Source organism: Myotis davidii, unplaced genomic scaffold, assembly GCF_000327345.1.
Source record: "Myotis davidii unplaced genomic scaffold, ASM32734v1 scaffold497, whole genome shotgun sequence".
Lineage (NCBI taxonomy): Eukaryota > Metazoa > Chordata > Mammalia > Chiroptera > Vespertilionidae > Myotis > Myotis davidii.
In genome coordinates this window covers 4582391-4606718 of record NW_006288434.1, presented here as the reverse complement: position 1 = coordinate 4606718, position 24328 = coordinate 4582391, and the positions used below count along the sequence as shown (strand labels likewise).

The following is a 24328-nucleotide window of genomic DNA, read 5'->3' as shown; positions in this document are numbered from 1 at the left end:
GAAACCTTACAATCATATAGATTTCCTATCCTTCGCCACTTACATTTTAATTATCATGTAGACTATGTCTGCATATATTGAAGACTCTATCAGATGAATTTTGATCTTTGTTTCAATAACGTTACATATTTGAAAGAACTAAAACAGGAAAAACTAGTATATATTTTTTTATTTATATATACTGGTATATTTAATCCTCACCTGAACATATGTTTTTATTGATGTTAGAGAGAGAGAAAGGAGAAGAGAGACAGAAAAACAGCTATGTGAGACAGAAACGTTTATCAGTTGCCTCCCGCACCTGCCTCAACCAGGGATCGAACCTGAAACCTAGTCATGTGCCCTGGCCAGGAATTGAACCCACAACATTTTGGTGTACAGGATAAAGCTGCAACCAACAGAGCCTCCCAGACAGGGCAAAAACTAGTTGATATTTTATTTTTTCTTTGTACAGAGCTCTTCCTTCATTTCTCAAATGCCAAGTTTTCCTGTTATATTTTCCTTCAGCACTAAGAACTTCCTTTAGCATTTCTTTTAGAGCAAGCTTTCTGGCAAGGAATGATTTTAGTTTTCTATGATCTGAGAGTATTATTTTCTCTCTATCATTCCTGAAAGGTATTTTTGCTGGAAATGGAATTCTCGATTGTCATGACTTTCAGCACTTCAGAGATACTGTGTGTTCCACTGTCTTTTATCCTCTGTGGTTTCTGAAGAGAAATCTATGTTAATTCCTATTATTATTTCCATGTATGTTATTTTCTCTATCTGCTTTCAAGATTTTTTTCTTTATTTATGGTTTTCTGCAGCTTGATTATAATGTGTCTGGACTTGATTTTTTTTTAATTTATCCTGTTTGAGGTTCTCTGAGCTGGACTCTGTAAATATATATTTTCAAATTAAATTTAGGAACCTTTTGGCTATTATTTCTTTAAATGTTTTTCTGCACCAATATTTCTCTGCTTTTGGGACTCCAATGTTAAACTTTTTTATATTATCCCGCTGATCACTGAGACTCCTTTGTTTTTTTCTTTTTATCTCTGTTCTTTATATTGGATAATTTCTGTTGAATTTCTCAGTTCTAAAATTTCCATTTGTTTCTTTTTTGTCATTTGTTTCTTTTCTGAGAACTATATTTCTATTCATTTCCAAGTGTGTTTACCTTTACGTCATGAAACACAGTTATAACACCTGCTAGTGTCTTAAACGCTTGTCACTGCCACCACATGATAGCCACTGCCCTACCTGTTACACACACACACACACACACACACACACACACACACACACACACACACGGCCACCTTGCGGCAAAATTAGGAGAGACCAATAAAAGAAAAGTAGCTCTCTTGGATTTTTGACTGTTCTTGCTATCACTGTGCACCACAACCTAGGACTCACTCTCGAGTCAAAGTAATAAGAGAAAAGACGAAAAACAGAAGAAAAGTAAATGGGCCCTGGCGGTGGCTCAGTGGCACACCGAAGGACCCGGTGTTTGATTCCTGGTCCAGGGCACGTACCTGGGTAGCAGGTTCGATCCCCAGCCCTAGTTGAGGTGCATGTGGGAGGAAACCTATTAATGTGTCTCTCTCACATCAATGTTTCACACTCTCTCTCTCTCCCTCCTCTTGCTCTACCTTCTCTCTCTTCCACTCTCTCTAAAAAAAATCAATGAGAAAAATATCATTGGGTGAGGATTAACAAAACAAACAAAAAAAAGAAAATCGGAAACTCACCACTATATGGGTCATATCTGCAATTTTGAAGCCCTTCCCAAATCTGCATTGTTCTTGTTTACTTTTCTGAGTTCTCAGGTATTTGTGTTTGTATTTTTTTCAAGGTTTTACTTGTAAGCAGCATGAGAGTTAGGCTGCAGTGAACTTATTTCAATTTTGCCTGGCACCAGAAATCCTGCAATTTAAAATAATAAAAATATTTCCTAGTCCATTAGCCAACACATGGCTTTCTGAGAAATTTAATACAGGATTTCCCCCCAAAAGTGATACTTTAATATCTTTACATCTATAAGCACAGATCAGTTAAATGTATTGTAATGAATAATTACTGCTTTCAGGGAGTTGTCAGCATTAACTTGATTCTGCCCATGTCACCATTACACAAAGAACATGCCCAAATACTCAGAGGGTGGTAGTGGTGTTTTCTCTGTGTGTTCCTTAGGGATATTCTTTCATGTATTATAAAATCGAGTTAGAAGAGGAAATTCTGTGAAACTCATTGTCCCTCCTGTCTTGTTGCCTTCTCAGCACATGTGACTTGACATATATACATATAAGTGTGTGTTATATACAATTTATATACATATATTAAAAAAACTAAATTTACTATGAGTAGCTACCCAGAATAGATGATAGTCTGTGTTTATACCTATAGCTATATCTGTTTTAGAAAACTGAAGTGAAATAAGAACGATGAGTTGCTTATAATTTTCAGTGATAAAGCATAATCCCCAATCTGCACAATTTAGTTATCCTAAATTATGCCAATGATACCTGTGTGTGTGTGTGTGTGTGTGTGTGTGTAGCTTTGTTTTACTCTCCATGATTTAAAAAATGACAGATTAAAGACTAAGTTATCAACTTGAATTTCTTATGTGCCTATTAATATTAATAACCCATAAGTGGTTTTCTACCTAGTTCAGTTAAATAATACAACTGTGAGTTAACAGGTTTCTTTTTTTTTTAATATATTTTTATTGATTTTTTACAGAGAGGAAGGGAGAGAGATAGAGAGCTAGAAACATCGGTGAGAGAGAAACATTGATCAGCTGCCTCCTGCACATCTCCTACTGGGGATGTGCCCGCAACCCAGGTACATGCCCTTGACTGGAATCGAACCTGGGACCCTTCAGTCCGCAGGCTGACGCTCTATCCACTGAGCCAAACCGGTTTCGGCAACAGATTTCTTTTTAAAATACTGAAATAATGTGCCAATAGGCTTTTCCCTGCCCTCCTCACCTGGAGCAACCTCTGCCCGAAGCGAGGTCTGCCAGTACTCTCATGTGCAGCAGCTGGGTTATTGGCAATTCTCATTTAAATAAAGATGTATGTAGTTGTTTTTAACATAATCGTATTAGTTGTGTTTATAAATATTTAAAAATTGGTATTTGTTTTGTTTGAGGTAATAGAGTCCAGATTGGAAATTGCCTCATATCTTGACTATGCAGCCCAAGGCAGCCTCAAAAAGTCATTTTTCTTCTTGTTTGTTTAGAGCTTTTGTTTGTTTTTGAAGAAATGACTGTGCCATCTGGTCAATTGTGAAGGAATTGAACCATCCTGGCGGAATTTAACTAACCCCTCTGCTTCCTTAGTACACAGCCATTCAGCCCAGTATCTTATTACCTATTAATGTGTTCTAGGAACTAACAAATCGATTTGAAAACAATGCTTCTGCCCTCTTGCAACTTCTCTACCTTATTATAATTTTTCAATCATTAGCAAAACTAAAATACAGAAATTAAAGTTGATTAGAATTTATCATACTGAGAAATATGCGTTTTCTAAATGTTACAGCTATGACTTCAGGTCCAATTAAGAGGCAAACATGGAAGAGAATCGAGCTCACTGTGGGGTTTTTTTGGTTTTTGGCTTTTTTTAGAGCTCACTTTGGAGTCATTCAGTCCTGGGTTCTAATCCCATCTCTGCTACCTATAGCTGTGTAACCATGGACAAGTTATTTAACTTCTCTAAACCTCAGTTCCTGATCTCTAATATGGGGATAATACTGACAGCAACCTCCTAAAGTTGCTGAAAGGATTAATGTATATATAGCTCGTGGCTAAGTATGTTGCACAGGGCTCAATGAATGTTACTATTACTATTGTTGCTTTTATCATCATTGTTAATATCTTCAATCCAATTTTAAAATAGTGGTTCTAATAGCAAAAATAATTCACATCACTTCAGTGCAATCATTGCTATTGTGTAATTTTAAAAATTGCAGTTACAGTAATTGACTTCTTTACTCTTTTGTGAATTAGGTCGGCAGAAAATGTGCCAAAGACATTTGAGTAAACCAATAGTTGGAAAATCATAAACTGGCTTCTTACACCTCATAAATCATATCTTGATTTCATTTAGTTATTGTGACTTTAAGAGAAGGATTGAGTTACATGTCTCTTTAGAATTAAAGGTTTTGCTAATGTCCCTGGAAAGGCTTAGCATTAACCTGTGACTTCACCGTCATAATGATCATAACTTGAACATTTATCTGAAAATTTAGCTGCTGGGAACATTTCTTGCTGACCTATAATGTGAAAGGAAAGTATTACTTTGACAGGAATAGCAAGTAAGTAGGTCTATTAAATGAGAGGCACTCAACGAGAATTGTGCTGAGAAAGTTAAATAAGAAGTGACCCAGCCCAGCCAATGTGGTTCAGTGGTTGAGTGTCAACCAATGAGCTAGAAGGTCATGGTTCGACTCCCAGGCAGGGTCAGGGCACATGCCCAGGTTATAGGCTCCATTCTCAGTGGTGGGTGTGCAGGAGGCAGCCAGTCAATGATTCTCTCTCATTGTCGATTTTTCTATCTCTCTCTCCCTCTCCCTTCCTCTCTGGAAAAAAATAAATGACCTAGCCAATGGAGAAACTAATGTATGGGGAAGGGTATTGAGATGAAAATCAGTAATTTTTACTTTTAGTCTTGACTGTAATACTCTTGGCTTTTTTATGCAAATAACTAAATTTTTTGGTGTTTTAGTTTTCTTATCTCTAAAATGGGTATAATAATATCTGTTTTTTATAGTTTAATCTGAGCTCCAAATGAGACAATATTTATGCAGTGCCTTGGAACTATGAAACCTTCTTCAGCAGTAACTTGGGACTTCTGGAATTAGTAGTAGTAGAAGGGAGAGCTTAATAGACCTTCGCTTTTGGACATGAGGAAAAGATTAGTGTCCTGGCCTTTTTGACACCCATTTTAACAAATATTTACTTAAAATGAATGAAAATGGGAGGAATCACTTAAAGCCACAGGTTTGGCTTTGATATTACAGAACTGACTTCACTCAGAGAAGAGAAGAGGCTCACAGTTGGGATTAAGTTGATCTTCCTTGGGTGTATATGATTACATTTCTTTACTAGACAGCACCCTGTATTCACGTGTACTGAATTTAATCAGATGTTGTCCTGCAAAACATCTGAAACCCACATTTGAATTTAACATAAAACAACCAAATAGGAAAGATATCAGAACACCACAGAACAGCATAGAAGACAAATTAAAAAGAATTTGTGGAAATGCCATTTCATATATTACCTGCTGGTTAGCATCATCTTGTCAATGAAGTGGGAGAGAAGGAGGGAAGTAGGGAATCTCACCTTCTACCCTGATTCCTTGTCAAGTAGTTTCTCACCACCTGCTCTGGCTAGCTGTAGACTCTGCTTGCTCTTCCTGAAAAAAAAAGGAAGGAAGAAGGAAGGAGAGAAGGGGTGTGAAATTGCAGTCCTCATGCACTCACCATGTGTTTTTATAAATTATTTTAAAGTGTCATTTTGATCTATTTGTATAAAGGTTGGTATACCCAGATCCTTTTGTAAAGGAGGCTCTTAACTTCTAGTTTAAAAATATGGGAAGAAGTCTACTTTGGCTTGCAGATCCTTTACTTCCTGGCAGAGTATTTACTTCCTGTATGTGGGCCAAATATTTCTAAGGGATGGGAAAGAGGGTAAGACTATAGTTTTGGTAATTAATCAAAACCAAAGTGCAGGGACGTTGTCAAGTCTATAAGTCTATTCTCTTAGCTAGGAGTATTAGAGGGAAGTAAGTTTATTAGCTAATATTTCAAATCTCAATTATTTTAAAAATTAAATATAAATATGCTGTTTTTCAGATCAAAATTGGGTATAATTTTCACTAATAAGCAAAGATTTTTATCTTTTACCTTTTGTATTCTCTTATTTTAGATCAGTAATGAAAAAAAATTTTCAAACTCAAAAGACAAAACCAAAAACTTGGAAGAGTAGCTACTTGAAAGGCCTACCACACACTCCTATTTCATTTAGAGTTTGAGTTTAAGAAACAAAATAGTGACTGTTTATTGGACTCCTATTATGATATGCCCCATAGGACACATTACACATATTATCTAGTACAATATTCTCAACAGCCCTGCAATTTAGTTTATTATTCCCATTCTGCAAACAAAGAAACTGGAACTCAGCAGTGTTCAGGTTAAACTCACCCACTCCAAGGAGTCAGGACTTACACCCAAGTCTGTCTGCCTTCCGAGTTCTTGTTGTTCTCACTACCCTCCATTTTATCCTGTTATAAACTGACATCAACTCTCCTCTGGAACAAAATGTGAGAAAGCTCCATGAACTAATTCTGATTTCAGTAAGTCCTGGGTCAGTGACAGGCTATTTCACAAGCCTCTTCCATGTTGTCCCTCAAGAGTCCATCAGAAGTCACTTAATGCTGTTTTATAAGCACGACAGCCCTGTGCCTCAGGCCACAGAGACCCTGCCTTCCTAAACAGCCATCGATGCCACTTTGGTTCTGTGGCAGCCTGGGACAGGCCTGGGCTCACAAGCTGTGGCAGACTTCAGGATGTTTGTAACCCATAATTATAGGCTATTGAAGACTTTGCAGAACAGTGAATAAAATATATAGTCTGTCACTTTTTATTTTTAATTAGATTTATTAAGATGACATTGGTTAGTAAAATTATATAGGGTTAAGAGGTACAAAACATCATCTGTATATTATATTGTGTGTTCATCACTTCAAGTCATGTTTCTTTCCATCCTCACTTATCCCCCCTTTACCTTCTCCTACCTCCCCCCACCCCATTTCCCTCTGGTAAGCACAATACTATTGTCTGTCTGTGAGGGGTTGTTTTTTTTTGTTTGGGGTGGGGGGTGTTTGGTTAAGCCCTTTACCTCTTCACCTTTTCACCCAGGCTCCTCCTCCCCTCTGACAGCTATTAGTCTGTTCTCTGTATCTATGAGTCTGTAACTATTTTATTTGTTGGTTTATTTTGTTCATTAAATTCCACATAGAAGTGAAATCATATGGTACTTGTCTTTCTCTGACTGGCTTATTTCACTTAGCATAATACCCAGGTCCATCCATGTTGTCACAAAAGGTAAGATTTCCTTCTATTTTACGGCTGAGTAGTATTCCATTGTGTAAATATACCACAGCTTTTTTTTATCTATTCATTTACTAATGGATACTTGGGCTGCTTCCAAATCTCAGCAATTGTAAATAACACTGCAATAAACATATAGGTGCTTATATTCTTTCAAGTAAGTGTTTCAGGTTTCTTCACATATATTCCTAGAAGTTGAATCTCTGGGTCATAAGACAGTTCTATTTTTAATTTTTTGAGCTAACTGCATCCTGGTTTCCACTGTGGCTGTACCAGTCTGCATTCCCACCAACCCTGCATGAGGGTTCTCTTTTCTCCACATCCTGGTCAGCAGTAGTTTGTTGATTTATTGATGGTAGCCATTCTGACAGGTGTGATGGTTATATCTTATTGTGTTTTTAATTTGCATCTCTCTGATGACTAGTGACTTTGAGCATCTTTTCATACGTCTGTTGGCCATTTGTATGTCCTCTTTGGAGAAGTATCTATTCACGTCCTTTGTCCGTTTTTTAATTGGATTGTTTTTTTGTTTGTTTGTTTTTTAGTGTTGAGCCATAATAATTCTGGAAGAAAGCATAGGCAGTAAAATCTCAGACATTTCTCGTAGTGATATTTTTCCTTATTTATCTCTTTGGGCAAGGGAAACAAAATTAAAAATAAATAAATGAGACTGCATCAAACTAAAAAGTTTTTGCACAGCAAAGGAGACCATCAACAAAATGAGAAGACAAACCACTGATTGGGAGAACATATTTGCCAATGATACATCTGATAAGGGCTTAATATCCCAAATTTATAAAGAACTTAGTCTGCCATTACATACATACACACACACACACACACGCACACACACACACACACACACACAGTAGATCCTTCTGGACTTTCTAGAATCAATAAAATGGAGACAAGTAAATCTTGAGGCGATTTGCAGTGCTGCGTCATATAAGCATTAATTTTATGCTTCTGATGTCTTTGCGATACTTTTATCCTCTACTAACAGAAAGAAAACTCAAATGCTATAAGATATCAAAGCAGAAAGCTACTGAAATGTAAATCTGCGATAGTAGTTTAGGGAACAGTTTTAATTACATATCATCGAAATGCTAACATTAGCATCCATAGGCTTGGAAATTAAAGCATGATGTAATTCCAAAAGTTGTTGATAATATTGAGCAAGATTTTGTTACCCAGGATTGCAAGCAGCAGCAAGATCTATTTAATACAGCAAGAAGCTCATACCAGGAGTAAGATGTCAAACCATTCACTTGGGGAAGAAAACATGGTTAAAATGAGGCACACCACAACCCAGTTAATCAGAAGTTTATTTTTCAGACTCATCCCCCAAATTTCAATTAATAAGATTTTTTTCCAGAAACACCAGGTTGCAAGAACTCTCCACTATAGGAAAATTCTGTTTTCTTGACACTTAAGTTAGCACCAGTTTTTCACAGAAATGTCAAAGAAAAGAGTATCATGTGAAAATTAAACCCAAGGATCAAAAACCATTATTGTGACAATAGTTTCTTGCATTTTCCACAATAGAAACTTTGCCTGGAACTGTCAGAGAAAATAACTATTGGGCTAACTAACCTCTCTTTCTGCCCACCCTTAACACATTAAACACCCAGTCAGTCACCAATGACTGACACTGTACTTTCCATCCAGAAGACAAAACAGGCAGGGCACTTAACGTGTTAACCAATCCACTCGTAGAGAGGTTCTTAAACACAAAAGTGCACAAGAGAAGGCAGACAGAGGCACATATCAACTCCTTATAAACCTGTGGTTAATCAAGTTACTGTGAGAAAGGGGCAAATGAGAGAGAAAATTATGTTGGTGTAGAGCTCACTCTAGCCCGCTTTATAATGATATGTAGCTTTCAAATGAAGAGATTCTTATGGCATTAGGCTTTTTAAAGTTCAAAGTTCTTTATTCACCTGGCAAAAGAATTTAAAACTTTTTGTCTGCAGATAACAGAAGTATCTGGTGGAAAAGTAATTGGACTTCATTATATATTCAGTGTTATATCAAACTTAAAATGAGAAAATCACCACTAAAATCTGTGGGGAAATGTCTTCTCATTGGCGCCTTAGTAAACTTTCAACTTAGTTATGGAAAAGGATTATCCTGCCACATAGTAGAACAAAGCAGAGTTAATAATAAAGCCGACAAAATCTGTAGCATTCAGCTATTCCGTATCAGTGTGGAAAATAAAATTTTATGTTAAGTATAAGATTGCAAAGAAAATAAACTAGTTCATTTTCAAAGTTTTGTTTTGAGTTGGGGACAATGAGTCACGTTATATTTTATTAATTCAAATGTTAAGCAAAGACATACTTAACTCTGAATATTTGCTAGGGGTTAAAAATAATAATAATAATGAGCAGCTCTAAAGAATCAGATTTCAGAGGAAGACCTTCCAAGCAGTTAAGTAAGATGAAGGTTTTGGGAAGAAGAACAAAGTAATCTGCAGGCATGAAGAATACAATCGGAAGCACCTATCTGTGAAAGCCAACAATACCTGATCCATCTGGAAATGGACTTGAGACTTTCTGAATCTTATCTTTGGTTGTTTCTTGTGGCAGGATATGATGAACTATCTTTTTTTTATTTTTGGAGGCCAGGTCAACCCAGAAGAAAAACAAATATTATAAGTTATAATAACTTATAATATTTGTTTTTCTTATTGAAGTGAATTCTAGCTGACTTTGAACAAGATTTATGGCTATGAGCAATTTGTCATTTTTCTGACCCATTTCCCACAGTCTGTTACTCCCAATATGATGTGGTTTTCTCCTACTTTTTAGGCTTAGAGATAAATGTGCTCATCAACATTAGGAGAAGCTTATTAATTTTAAGAGCTTCCTGTATTCAAATAAATATGTGTTTGCAAAGTATGAAAAGAAAACTAGCAAAGTCTGAAGGAGCTTCCAGTGAAACAGTCTCCCTATTTGTCACTCCATTTATATTATATCCACAGGCTCCTTTAATCTTAGTTTATCTGGTGCTTTCCCAGCTATATTGACCCTGAGGGATGTGTAATACGAATCCTATTTTCTAGGCCCGATAATGGAATTCAGAAGTTAAATTGAAGACAGTAACGGAAGTCTAGTAGTCATACCCTCATTATCTAGCCATTAGAGTATAAGGGACTAAACAGTGACTGGGATTTTGACATGTCTTTCTCTTACTACTGCTGCTTCCTATAACCACAATGACTACAGGAATATTCAGAGTGGAGATTTTAACCAAAAATTGGAGAGTGGCCACCAGCCTTGTCAAACATTCAGTATTCATCAACCATGCAACCTTTACTTTCCTGGAGGTTCCTAATTTCAGTTCTTTTCTATCAGCTCTGGAAGTAACAGCTGCACTTCTAAACTGGTTGTGTAGTAATTAAACCAACAATATCATTAAGCCAGTAATATTTTGTTGGGTAATAGTCATTGAAATTTTGGCTTCCTTGTATACATTTCCTAGACTTTTCCATTTTCTTTATTCCTAGTCTATTGCCAGTTTGTTTATTTTCTGTCTAAGTCATATCGTCCTGTAATTGCCCTAATGCAGATTCCTAGGTTGGGTGCCAGATGCAGGTCCTCCAACTTCTACTGAAAGAGAGGCAATCTGCATGAGGCCCACCTCCCCTGCTTGTAAAACGCTCACTCACATTATCATTCTTTGCTGTTCCCCCAGTGTATACCTGATGAAGGCAGGACATCACATAACCTTGAAGTGCTTTTTTATCTCCCCATTATTTTAATTTTTATAAATGCCGTGTTGTCCTATTTTTTTTTCAGCTCTGAATAAATTCTAGGTTCATATATGTGCTTCGGATCATCCTAAAGATCCTTCCCCCTTCCTCTCTAGTAACCACCATACTGTTGTCTGTGTCCATAAGGCTTTTTGTTTGTTTCATGCTTTCTGTTTTCTATCGCACATATATGTGTATTACACAGACATTATCGATTTTTTTAGTCTTGGCCTATCTGATAGGCCTACTTACTAAAAAATATTTTCTTTGATTATTGCTAAGATTGAATTTCTCTTAATGTTTATATTTTTAAATGTTTATTGTTGTTTATTTATTAATTTTCTTCATTTAATAATTGCTTATCTATCCTCTATACATTTTTCTATTGATATCCGTTGTTTATATGAATGCTCTGTATTAATGATATCCCTATTCTCTCAGACAAGTTTGGATATCTGATTCCTATAGCTTGTTTTATTTAACAGTATGAGTTTTACTTGCCAGTTTCTTACACACAATATTTCTACATCAACTGAATTCATCTCTGTTCATTATTTAGTTAGTTACATACTTACATCTGATTTCTGTTTTCTCTGTTAGATTATTGTTCTCTCTCTTGATTGTGTTTTCTTCAAAATAAGGAATTATGTCTTGTATAGGTCTGACACAGTACCACTTACTTCATAATAACAGCTTCTTGATGGCTACATGGGTGAGGCCCTGGCAGGTCCATAGCTCCTCCGGACTCATTGTAGATCCTCCCAACAACAGACATTTGACATCCTTTCCCCAGACTTGACCATTATATTTAAAAGAGAAAATAGTATAGTGTTACTATGTAATGGATCTACTATGCATATTCTCACTGCTTTAAATTCACTGATCATATAAAAAGAGAAGAATGCACTAGTTTAGTGTTTGATCTTTACCACATAGATCTAACGTCACGATCAATTGCTTTCAGTATTTTCTTTGAAATCACATAAAGGTTCATATGCCAAATTTCATAAGGATCACATGATAAGGTCAGGAAATACAAATTCCAAGGCAGAATTTATATGCCCAGTTCACATATGACAGTAATACTGTATAGCCATATGTTGAATATAATACACTGTATGTAAATGCTATTCTTGAAAGTCATCCAATCAATAAAACCTAAAATAAATAACACTTTAATAACACATTTCAAATCAACTGAAAATGGAATAGATGGACTCTATGGCAAGAACATCCCTATAAAATTGACATTCAGAGGCCATTAAAACACAGAGAGTAAAACAATCTTGAAACTAAAGAAAAACTGTGAATATTTAGAAGTTTTTAAAAAGCCTACTACATTGTATGCCAAGACACAGCAGTTGTTTTTATTTAAAGAGCTATTTCAATAAAAACTGGCTTGCTAAACATTAAAAAGAAAATTCCGTTTGCCATCCGTTTGCTAAAAAAAATGCTTTTAAAAACTATATGCAATATTAACGAGAAAAAAGTTTTTAAAAAATACACTGTACTTAATAGAAAAACTTAAACCAGAAAAAGTCCAATTTTAGTTATAATTGGGACTATTAAAAGATCGACCAATTTTTATCATTAAAGAAGGTTATGGGAAAGCTACTGAAGTTAACTTCAAAAGCCTAGCAGTAAAAAGTGATTGTAATGTCAGTAACACTCTGAAACAGATCAAATAACCCTTAAGTAGTACTAATCCACTGCTGCTTTGAACATGTAGATGCTTTTTTAAGCTGAAAAGGTTGCACTTTTTCTTTAATTTGTTTCCAACATCCCGTTTAAAAAAAAAGAAAAGAAATACAACTGTTCAACTGTTAACGGTCAGCAGCTCAGCGTACAGAAACTTTACCTTCACTCAAAGATGGTATTAGTTAAGATTTGAAATGTCTTTTCCTTTGGGCCTGGTTCTGGAAAACATGGTTTTATCCTTTCACCTTGTGCAAAGAGAGCTGCTTTTTCTCCATGCAAACACTTGTGTTACAAATGAGTATTCTGTCTGTATACAGATGAACCAATGAAGGTTACATAAATAATTAACCAGGTTTTCCCCCATCTCTGTCAGCTGAGTCTGGCACCAAAATGAGACGTTTGTGATGTAATTGACATTTTTCGTTTCAATTTTGTCACTTCAGATCCTGGGAAGACTCTGCCTGAAGCCCTTGATTACTGCACAGTTTGGCTACAGACGGTGCCTGGAGAAATAGACAGCAAAAGTGGTATTCCACCTTCCCTGGTAATGCTACAAATTAAAGACTTTCTTAATGGACCAGGTAAGAAAGTCATAATACAAAATGCATGTACTCTTTTCTTTTCATGGGAGTATATGGACATGTACATAGGGTTTGTTAGTAATCTTAATATTCGGTGCCAAAAATGAATAGTTCATTAGTTTTCCGGAAGTGTGCTGTTCTCAGGCTGCCCATTATAGAGGTCAAACGGCAAATATTAATATGCATTAAAACTTACCTTTACTCTGATATAATGTAGTTAACAATTAAAGGGTATTGACTGGAGGCCAAAGACCCAAGATTTTATTTCTATCTTTTCTACTAATTAACTCTGTGACCCTAAGCATTTGATCCCCTTGCCTGTAAGTGAAAAGAATAAAATAGATGGATAGGTAGGTAGATGGGTGGGTGGGTAGGTGTGTGGGTGTGTTGATGTATGGGTGGATAACATACATGATATACATAAATAAGTATAATATACACAGATTTGGTTAGATACATAAATTCATTTATTTCAAAAGCTTAGCAAAGTACTTGAAATATATTAATACTCAGTTTTAAAGAGACACAAATATAAAAGTATATTGAATGCTTATCACATCCAGGCACTAAGTGTTTTACACACTCATATAACCCAAGGAGTGGGCACTATAATTATCCCAATTTTATAGTAAGGAAAAGTGATGTAAATTGCCCAAGGTCATAGTGGCAGACGATCCATTTAAACCCTGTTTTTATGCCTCCAAAGACCTAGATCGCTTCTGTACTATACTAATTTTACCATAACTAAAGTTCTTCTGTCTTCCCCATATGCTCCTCCTCCTCTTTCTTTTTCCTGCTCTGTTTCTTCTTCCTTCTTCTCATACTCTGCCTCCTTTTTTTTATATCATTCTTTCCTCATCCCAGTGAAATTTTAGCTATTTATTTAATAGAAAGTACTACATTTCAGTTTTCCTCTTGTTAATTTGTACTCACAGTGCTTCAGAACATATTAGTCCTCAAAAGAAGATTAATTTATTCATTAAGAATCTAAAACAATGCTTTTACATTGTCTTAAGATCACTAGCAATTCTCTGAAAGGTATGCATTTTGATGAGTGAAAGTATCGCTGTGTGGACCTGGTTAAGTTTGTGTGCTGCGGCAGCCAAGGCCCTTAGCATCCACCAATGAGAATGGAGAAGGTGCCTGTCATTGTGTCTGCAGTAAACGGAGCCTGAAACCACCACCACTTGCCTCTCCCTGTGGCCCTGTTTCTCTACTGATGGTACATAAAGAGTGGACATACGCAGCACTATTTCTCATCATTACAAGTAGCTAGACATGGTCCTAAAGATGCAGAGGAAAGCTAGAAGCTGATGATGAAGGCTAAGGGAGTCATTAAAGTGGAAGAAGCTTTTGGGGTAAAGTGATGGCTGGATTGGGAGCAGTGTGAGTCTTAATACTTGATTAGTGAGTGTCAAGTACCATACTTCATTGAATCTAAGCCACCACCAGTTGTACGGGGAAAAAACCATTTTATATTACCACTAAGAAAAAAGAAAAAATATTTACTGTTTAAACTATGATACAGCTCTTTCTTATTACATCAGTTGCAAGACACTTTCTGACTTAGAATTGGTCACATGTAAAAAAACTGAACATGTTAGAGTGGATAAAATAGGGTAAGATCATATGGTTTGTTAATGGGAAAGTAACTGGGAGACTAGGGTTTACCTCTTATTTCTCTTTCATGGTATCAGATTTCTTTTATTTTTAGGCAGTCTTTCAATCTGGCTAAAAAGTTCTCTTCTATTTTACATTTGACTGACTTGAATGGGATCTGCAAGTCAGTGGAAAATTGTTTACCATATTTTCATGGCAATCAAATAAATTGAATGTTAAGAATGTCAATGAATGAATCAAAAATTATATGTTTATAATTCTAGAATTTAAAATGACTGTGTAGTAGAAATGTGATTTTTAAAAATAGTTGCTTTATGTTTCCTATACTTTTTTAAATTGGAAATTACATATATGCCATTTCTAATCTTTTGTTCATTCAGTAATAGTGATAATCTATCTGGAGATTCAAACTTCTAAATAAATGAATTGAAATAGTTATTTTACAGCAGTGCTTCTCAGACCTGAGTGTGCATTTGAAGTATCTCTGGGGAGCTTGTTAAAATAAAAATGTAATTTAATAGTCCTAGAAGGTAGTGATGAAATAAATTCTGCATTGCTTACAGGCTCCCAAGTAAGCGGGTGCTATTGGTCTGGAGCAGTGGTCGGCAAACTCATTAGTCAACAGAGCCAAATATCAACAGTACAATGATTGAAATTTCTTTTGAGAGCCAAATTTTTTAAACTTAAACTATATAGGTAGGTACATTGTTATTAACTTAATTAGGTACTCCTAAGGCTTAGGAAGAGCCACACTCAAGGGGCCAAGGAGCCGCATGTGGCTCGCGAGCCACAGTTTGCCGACCACGGGGACTCTGGAGACTCGACTTTTTGTACCAAGATTTTATATGACTCATATATGAAAGAAAAATATGCATGTCTGTGATTTTCTTAATACCATCAATTACTAATATTGAGAGCCAATCTGCAGATACTTGGGGGCACAGGAGAAGAGAATGATGAATCGTTTTTTTTAAATGGTACTTTTTTATGAAAAATCAAAAACAATGTTCAGTGAATGGTTATAGTTCTTCATAGTCTAAGAGTCCAGTTCTTCTAAGTTTCTTTTAATCAAGAGTGCTTATCTTTTGTAAATTGAGGGGATATTAGTTTGGATGACATATCAGCTGTACAGGTTCCACTAAAGCACTAACCCAGCAAACTTGAACTACTCCAGAATTTACTCTTAGATAGAAAGTTCCTTAACCATAACTATTATTTAAAGTATATGTAAGTATATCCTATATAATAAAGATGTAATATGCAAATGGTCATTACTCCTTGAAACGTAATGACCGGATCACAGATCAGCAGGAGGGTGGGGCAGGGAGCTACAAATGGGCCATGGAGAGCTACAGGAGGGAGCAGGGAAGCAAGCTTTGCCGGGGTGTGGGGGGAAGAGGGAGGTACAGGAGAGCGGGACAGCGGGCGGAGAGCTACTGGAGGGCTGCAGCGAGCTACTGGTGAGCTACTGATGCACAGATTCATGCATAGGGCTACTAGTATGTATGTATATATGTATATGTATATGTATATATATATATATATTATCCCATAGAATAATTATATTCTCTGACTACACAGCCAGATTGCCACTCTATACTAATTTAGAGATCAATAGGAATAATAGGATAGATTAAAGCATGTCTTGCCTTATGGATGTATTAATTTTTAGATTTTTGGCCACTCAAGAAAATTATATTTTGTCCAGATTTTAGGTAATAGTATATTAAAAGGAATATTATTTATGTTGAGACAGGAGGGACAAATTTCAACTTTATAATATTCCCTAATACTATTTTCTCCTGAAAAAAAAATGGAAATGCTTTTTTTTAGTATTGCAAGTAATCATTTGCCACCATTAGTTTTTTTAGCTATTGCGCATATTTTTCAGTATCATTTCCAAAGACAGTTTTATGCTACATCTTTAAAATAGTATATTTTCATTTATTATTTTCTTGCTCTTGAATTAAGGCTGCAATAACAATAAAAGTAAACAAAATAAGCCAGTCAGAAAAAAACAAGTATCACATGATCTCACTTACATGTTGAATCTAATGAACAAAATAAACTGATGAACAAAATCGATCCAGAGACATGGAATTCAGCCTTTCAGAGATTATTTTATCTAAACAAGGTGATTAAAATGCTGCTCTTTTGGCATTTGTTTTTGGAAAAATTATTCAAGTTCTTGAGTATTCCCTTATTTCCTCTACTTACTTAATAAGTTCCTTCGAGCAAATGGTAGGTCCCAACTTCTACATCAGAAACCCCTTCAAAGCTCTCTCAGCCCCACTTCCATCCTTCAGAGGCAACAATTGTACCCATTAGCAAGGTCAGTGGCTTGGAGAAACCTGGAAAACAGCAGCTACTAGAAACCCACTAGAATAATATCTCCAGCAGGTGATAGATTAGTTGGAACAAATTGGAACCATCGCAGTTCAGCAATCCTGGTTTCTTTCAAGCTGTTTTTAAAATGTCGTCATTTTAATACACAATCTAAGCCCTGCAGAACAGTCCACAGCAGGTTAATTTGAATCATATGATGTGTCACTGCCCTCAGCTGACATGAGCTCTATTCCATGTGTGAAGCCATAATAAATTCATTCCCAACCGAGGAAAATTCCCCATGAGAAGGTGAACTAATCCAGGCCTCACACTGGCACACTAGCCCTCCATAATTGAAAGCAGGGCCACCTGTTCCCCGCACAGTTAGCCTATGGAGAAAAAATTAGCATTAGATCAGATACTTCTTATTAAGAAATCATTCATACTTCTTGCAAATTCAAATTCAGCTGCACACTACTTGGTATGACATCATACAGAAACATAGCAATGTGCCCACTTGGTCCCAGTTTAAACATTTTGTAACCATAGGACTTCTTAACTTTGAAATGAGAATTTTTTAATTTAATGAGAGCTGACACGTGAGAAGAAGAACTGGGAAGGGTGCAGATTTTTCTAATTAACCAGGGTAATTTGCAAAAACATTTGAGCTCCCTGGTATTTTTTTCATTGTTCCTTTGAGGCATATTTTTGAACACTGTCACTGTAGCTATAAAATGACATTTAAATGACAACAAAGAAAAAAATATGCCAAAATGGGAGAACATTCCCATATCATTTATGTTATTTTATAATTAGCATACCACATCTTCATATAATTTAAGTAACATAATTATAGCAAACACAAAGTTACGAGTGTATTTTCAGATTTCTTTATTTTAGTATACCTGGTGTCTCTCATTGAAACACATAGCCATTAATATTTTTTTCTCTTAAAAAAACTACTTCTTTAGTCTCTCCTTGTTTAACCTGTTCATTAATTTTCTTATGTGTTTTAACATTTTTCTGATTTTATTCTAGGTTTGGATTGGTTTTACCTCTGGTGTTATTTTATTTTTGTTTAAAATTTTAATTGATTATTAATTGGTTGAATCCTATTTTGAAAACTGTTTTTTAATATTTTATGGATTAGTTTACTGTATTATAGGTTGAAATATTTTTTTACTTTTCAAAAATTCCCCCCCAAAATTCTAAATATCCCATTTCCAAAAAGACCTTTGATTTGAATAAAAATGTTACTTAGCCCTGGCTGGGTTGCTCAGTGGTTGGAGCCTCATGCCATACACCAAAAAGTTTCAGGTTCAATTTCCAGTATGGGCACATACCTGGGTTGCTGGATTGATCCCTGGTTGGGGCAAGTTCAGGAGTCAACCCATCAATGTTTCTTTCTCACATCAGTCTTTCTCTCTCTCTTCCTTCCTTTCTCTCTAAAATCAGTTAAAAAAACACACAACCTATTCCCAAGTGAAGATTAAAATATATACATATTTATATTTTTGTATTTTATAGTTATGTATTTATATAAAAATATATACATACTTAAATAATGTAAAATATTACTTTATAAACTTCTCAGTTACATAACACACCATTCAAATAGTTTTATTTATATGAATATAAAGTAGACATTTTACATTGTTTTCCTCAAATATGTGTATTTTTGAAGTTTACTTTTTTGGTGAACTCTGCTTATATATTCTTTTATTCCTAAATTCCTTACTCAGTGGAGATTAATTCAAACATATCTTGAAGGTGACTGGTTCAGGTAAAGTAAGATAAGTAATGCAGGTTCTGTTAGCAACCTAATTGTGCCCCAAAAGAAAGAAAGGCAGTTTTATAAAGGGCAAAATGTAAGAGCTATTCCTTATAAGGTTCCCCATGTAAATGATGTATGTTGGTTAGGTCAGTTGGGGTTGGTTAGGCTCATTATGTAAATAGAGAATACTGGTTATCAAAATGAATTAGTTCTTTTCAAGATGAAGAATGCAAATGGTCTGGTCACCATGATGAAGCGTGTGTAAAGTTTACATATATCCATGTAGCAATATTTGATCAGGATGTTTGTCGTTTAGCCTTTAGCTGAGTTTAGCAACAGGTCAGTAACTTAATAATAGTTCCAAGAAATAAGACATGATGTGTGCATTTGCCCTACTTTCTCAATGGCCTCCTGATTCCTTTTTAAGTGATTCTCTTAACAATGCTTCTTCCATTTTATTTTTTCCAGTATCTATTATATTAGCCTGTTTTGGAGTGTGAACTTCATAGCAAGGTCCTCGTTATGACTACCTATAGAATAAGTTTATGAATTAAGGTTGGAGGCAACAGGGGGGAAAAAAGGTAAAATACCTGAAAAAGATGCCCCAAATAGCCTCCTGACATTTTCCAGAGTGATAAATGAAGAATAGGTAATATGATTTTTAAATGCAAGAAGATTCAAAATGAAAAAAAGCATTGTAAGAAGCTATTTAAATTTATTTCTCTTAATATATCCCTGATTGTTAACCCTTTGCCTCTTTCCTCTTTCCAAAAATAAGGCCAAGGACCATAGCCTAACACTGGAGTCCTGTCTTTATCTTAATTCAGTTTTACAGCCATACTAGCAGGCTATCTTCTACATTTAAGAAATGTAAACTAGCTAATAAAACTGTAAGAACCTTGTCTTTTACATTTCCTGAGTTTTACGGGCTCCAATTTGCAGTGTCAGCATTACATTATTATAGTTTATATTCTCCATGATTTATCAAAATGAAACAGTAAACTTGATGTCAGGATGTCAAATAGGGAATGGACTAAGAATTTTAAAATACAGGAAATCCTTTCATTATTCCACCATTAGTATTTCAACTATAACTTGGATTTTGCAAAAAAAAATTAGAAAAATGGATGATTTTTAACTAACTGATTTTTAATGAACATTTTCTCTTATTCACATAACAACCTGATCTTAATACCAACTTTTCCACCAGAACATCAGTAGGCCGTGTAATTCCTTTCCAGCCCTGTAGAATGAAGGGACTGTAAATCTTTGAAGGTCTGGCTGACAGTGGTCCCTTCAGGGGACTGAACTTGGCTAAGTAATAGGACCCAAAGAGTCACAGAAGCTGGTTGTGGGGGTGGCAAGATGGTGAGAAGCCAGCACAAGGTCTGCAGGGAAGTCAGTGGTGAGGTAATTATTTAGATTTTTTATTTATTCGTGTACTATAATGCTGTCAGAATTCTTTCCTCTACAGAAGAGAGTGAGGGTAATTGGGGAATATCTTTGTAGAGACATGGAGTAGGCTAAGGTAGAAGAGAAAAGAACACTACTTGGCTTTTCCTGATTAACTTAGAAGATGACATACCCTGTGTTTGCATACAGCTCTTCCCCAAAATCTCTAGCCCTCCACCTTGCCAAAGACCCAGTCTTGAGCCTTCTGTTCTTATCTCGCTCCGTACAAACCAGAACCTCAGCTCTCTTTTGTGCTAACAACTTCCAAGTGCCTAGTTCTAGTTTTGACTTATTACTTAAGTCCAGGACTACTTTTCCATTGCCTATTAGATACGGTTAGTCATTTAAAATAACAACTTATTTACATTAAATTAAGTCATTTTTCTCCCCTCTCCTTATTCACTCCTTTCTTTAGTATAGTCTTCAAATTTCTTTACATAGCAATGTTATTCCAGCCCTGTCCTCTCACAACTTTACTATCACCTTCAATTCATCCTTCTTGTTATTCCAAGTCCTTTTTAGTTTTCCATTTTATCCCAGGTCCTCCCTGTGCCTGCTACCTTCCTGGTGTAGATTTATGCCCTGATTACTTCCTCAGCCTGTTTACTAGCAGCCCTCACTTCAGATTCTTTCAATAATCCTGTCCCCGATGTCCTTGTTAGATTAGCCTCTCCTGCCAAACCCATGAGGCTAGACCATCCACCTCCCTCAGTTTATCAATTCAACCCCCCTGGACCTTCAGGACTCTCTAACTTGGTCTCACCTGTACAACCCAGGCTTACAGTCACTAAGCAAATGACCCTCAATAAAATCATCTCACTTCTTGAACCTCAGTATCTCCTTCTGTAACATAAGAGACTTTTTCTAAGATCCCTTCAAGTTTTAAAATGATGGGTATAATCCCCAATGGAACTTTTCATTGACTTTCACAAGTATTTATGAGCAGTACAGTATTCCAAGCATCATTCTAAGCACTGGGTAGTGGGGAGCAAAAGATAGACAGTTCCTTCTCAGTAAATGCACACCGTCTAATAGAAAAGACAATTTGAATACCAAATAACCACACAAAGCAACATGTAAATATAAACTAACGTAAGTGTCATGAAGTCCTGTGGATTCATACAAAGTGAAAATCTAAGAAAACATCTCTGAGTAACTGACACTTGAGCTGAGTTCCACGGGATGAAAAGGAGTAACCAAGGACGTGGATGGGATAGATGGATTTCTGGGAGAAAGTGCAGAAGACCCTGTGGGGAGATAGCTCATGGGTCACTGAAGGAAATGAATACAGGGCAGAGTGAGGGAACAGTGGGAAGAGGTGAGGCTGTAGGGAGAGACCGAGGCCCAGACTTGCCATAATAAAGGATTTTAGATTTTTATCTTAAGAGCACTGGGGAACCATGGAAGAGCTTTAAGCAGGACATGTATCTGGTGGGAGGTGTGTGTGTGTGTGTGTGTGTGTGTGTGTGTGTGTGTGTGTGTGTGTGTGTGTGTGTGTGTGTGTGTGTGTGTGTTGATATGCTTATGTTCTGAAAAGATGATTATAATTACAGGGTGTACAAGAGATTAGAGGGACCAAAGTAGATGGAAAGGCCAATTAGGAGAATATTGCAGTAATACTGATATTAGATAATGGTAAGTTGAATCAGGGAATGGTTTTAGAAATGGAGAAACTGAAAGCTTTGATAGATATTGGGGAGGGAGGGTCCACAGATGGTGGTAATGGAGTAGAGGGGATGGAGAGTAAGATTTAAGCATGACTCTGGGTTTCTGACTGTCCTGACTGGATGAATGGTGCTATGGACTGAATTGTGTCGCCACGAAATTCTCATGTTGAAGCCCAGAGGCCCAGCGGGGTGGTATTTGGAGATGAGGCCTGTGGGAAATAAATTGGTTTTAGATGATGTCTTGAGGAGGTTAAAGTGCGAATAAGAGAGATACCAGAGAGCTTGCTTGTCTCTCTCTCATTCATGTGACAACACAGTGAAAAGGCAGCCATCTGTAAGTCAGGAAGAGAGCCTTCACCAGAAACCAACCATTCCGGCACCCTGATCTCAGAATTCTAGCCTCTAGAGTTGTAAGAAAATAAATTTCTGTTGTGTAAGTTCCCGATGGGATTTTGTTATAGCAGCCCAAGCTGGTTAAGCCAGGTGATAATCTTGCCCTGGCTGGTGTCTGGCTGGTATTGCTCAGTGAATATAGTCTTGGCCCTTGAACTGAAGGGTCTTGGGTTCCATTCCCAGACAAGGGCACATACGAGGAGGGGTAAAGGTGGAGGGGTTGCAAGTTTATTCCCTGGCCCTGGTGTAGTGGGTGTGGGAGGCAACTAATCAATGTGTCTTTCTCTCATCGATGTTTCTCTCTAAATAAATATATAGATAAATAAAATTTGATAAAATTTAAAACAACAAATAAAGACAACATACTCACCAATTTCAAGTAGTGACACAAAAAATGAGAATTTTAAAATATCTCATAGATTTATAGACATTGTGACTACAGTGTTTTTCCCCTGGATTAGCCTGGGTGGACACTAGTCTAAACGCATTGAGTAAGCAAGAGGGAAAAAATAGAAGCAGAGAATATAAGTAACTCTTCCAAGAAGTTTGGTTGTAAAATATAATAAGGGTAGTATATGTAGGAGCATTTAGGATCAGGGTTTGGTGGTTTTATTTTTATGATGAAAGAGACATAAATTTTCTTATGTTTAAATATCAGCAGAGGGATCCAGTTAAGAGTTGGATAAACTAAAAAGAAAAAAAGATAAAGGTGGGTTCCTTGGAAAGAGGGAAGGAGAAGAATCCAATAAGCATGTGAAAGACCAGGTTTTAGATTAGAGAAACATAAATTAAGAAAGAGAAGGAAAATGGCATTTGCAGGGGTTTTTTTTCAGTTTGGTAGTAAGTAATTGAAATGTAATGGTTTTAACTTTCTCCATGAAGCTAGAAAGAAGGTCACTGATTGGAAGTTGAAGAGAGATGAGAAGAATTTGATGGTTTGAAGGCAAATGGTTTGAAATCATCTTCCAATATCACTTCTTCATATGCCATACTCATTCATCTTTTTAAAATGTTTTATCATTGAATCTTCAAACATATACAAAAGTATGCTGAATAGTATATAGGACCTCCTGCTTAAACAATTGTCAACCTATGGCCAATATTGTTTCTTACATACTCCTATCCATTTCCTCACTTTCTGTGTTATTTTGAAGCAAATCCCATGTATTATATCATCTGTAATATTTCAGTATGTATATCTAAAAAATATTAGAACCTTTAAAAACATAACCATAACATAATTCTTCAGTATCATCAAGCATTTAGTCATTGTTCAAATTTCCAATGATTTCATAAATATCACAATGTATATAGTATGTATATATATGAACCAGGAGCCAGATAAGGCCTATGCATTGTTATTGGTTGACATGTCTTTGACGTTTCTTTTATCAATAGGTCTCCCCCTTTATCTTTTTTCATCTCTTGCAATTTTTATATTTAAGAAACTACATCATTTATCCTATAGTTTATCATAGTTTTGATTTTGTCTGTGCCCCTATCTTCTGTATTTCCTACGTATAAGTTGATGGTTGGATTGATCTTACTCAGGTGTGTGTGTTTTTAGCAAGATTGTTTTATAAGAGGTTTTGTATTGCTTCATCAGGAGGCATATAATGTCTGAAGGTCTCTTTAAATATGTTTTTATTGATTTCAAGGAGGAAAGGGGAGAGGGAGAGAGGGATAGAAACATTAGTGATGAAAGAGAATCATTGATTGACTGCCTCCTGCATGCCCCCCTACTGGGAATTGAGCCTCCAACCCAGGCATGTGCCCTGACTGGGCATTGAACCTTGACCTCCTGCTTCATAGGTCGCAGCTCAACCAGTGAGCAACACCCCTGGGCTGAAGGCAGGTCTCTTTTTGTTATGTTGACGGCCATTGATGCTCGAAGACTAAATTCACTGGAGGTTGCTGACAGTAATATTTTAAATCTAGCATTCCTTTTTCTTATGCTAAG

At 36.1% G+C, this 24328-nt stretch overlaps 1 protein-coding gene across 1 annotated transcript in view; it reads left to right on the top strand.

Annotated features, from left to right (window-relative positions):
• The window catches only part of VPS13B (vacuolar protein sorting 13 homolog B (yeast)), a 624807-nt gene that overhangs the window by 433699 nt on the left and 166780 nt on the right, over positions 1-24328 (top strand). The window contains exon 36 of the mRNA XM_006760303.2: positions 13000-13137. Coding sequence (XP_006760366.1) covers positions 13000-13137 — 138 coding nt within the window. The remainder of the gene's footprint in view (positions 1-12999; positions 13138-24328) is intronic.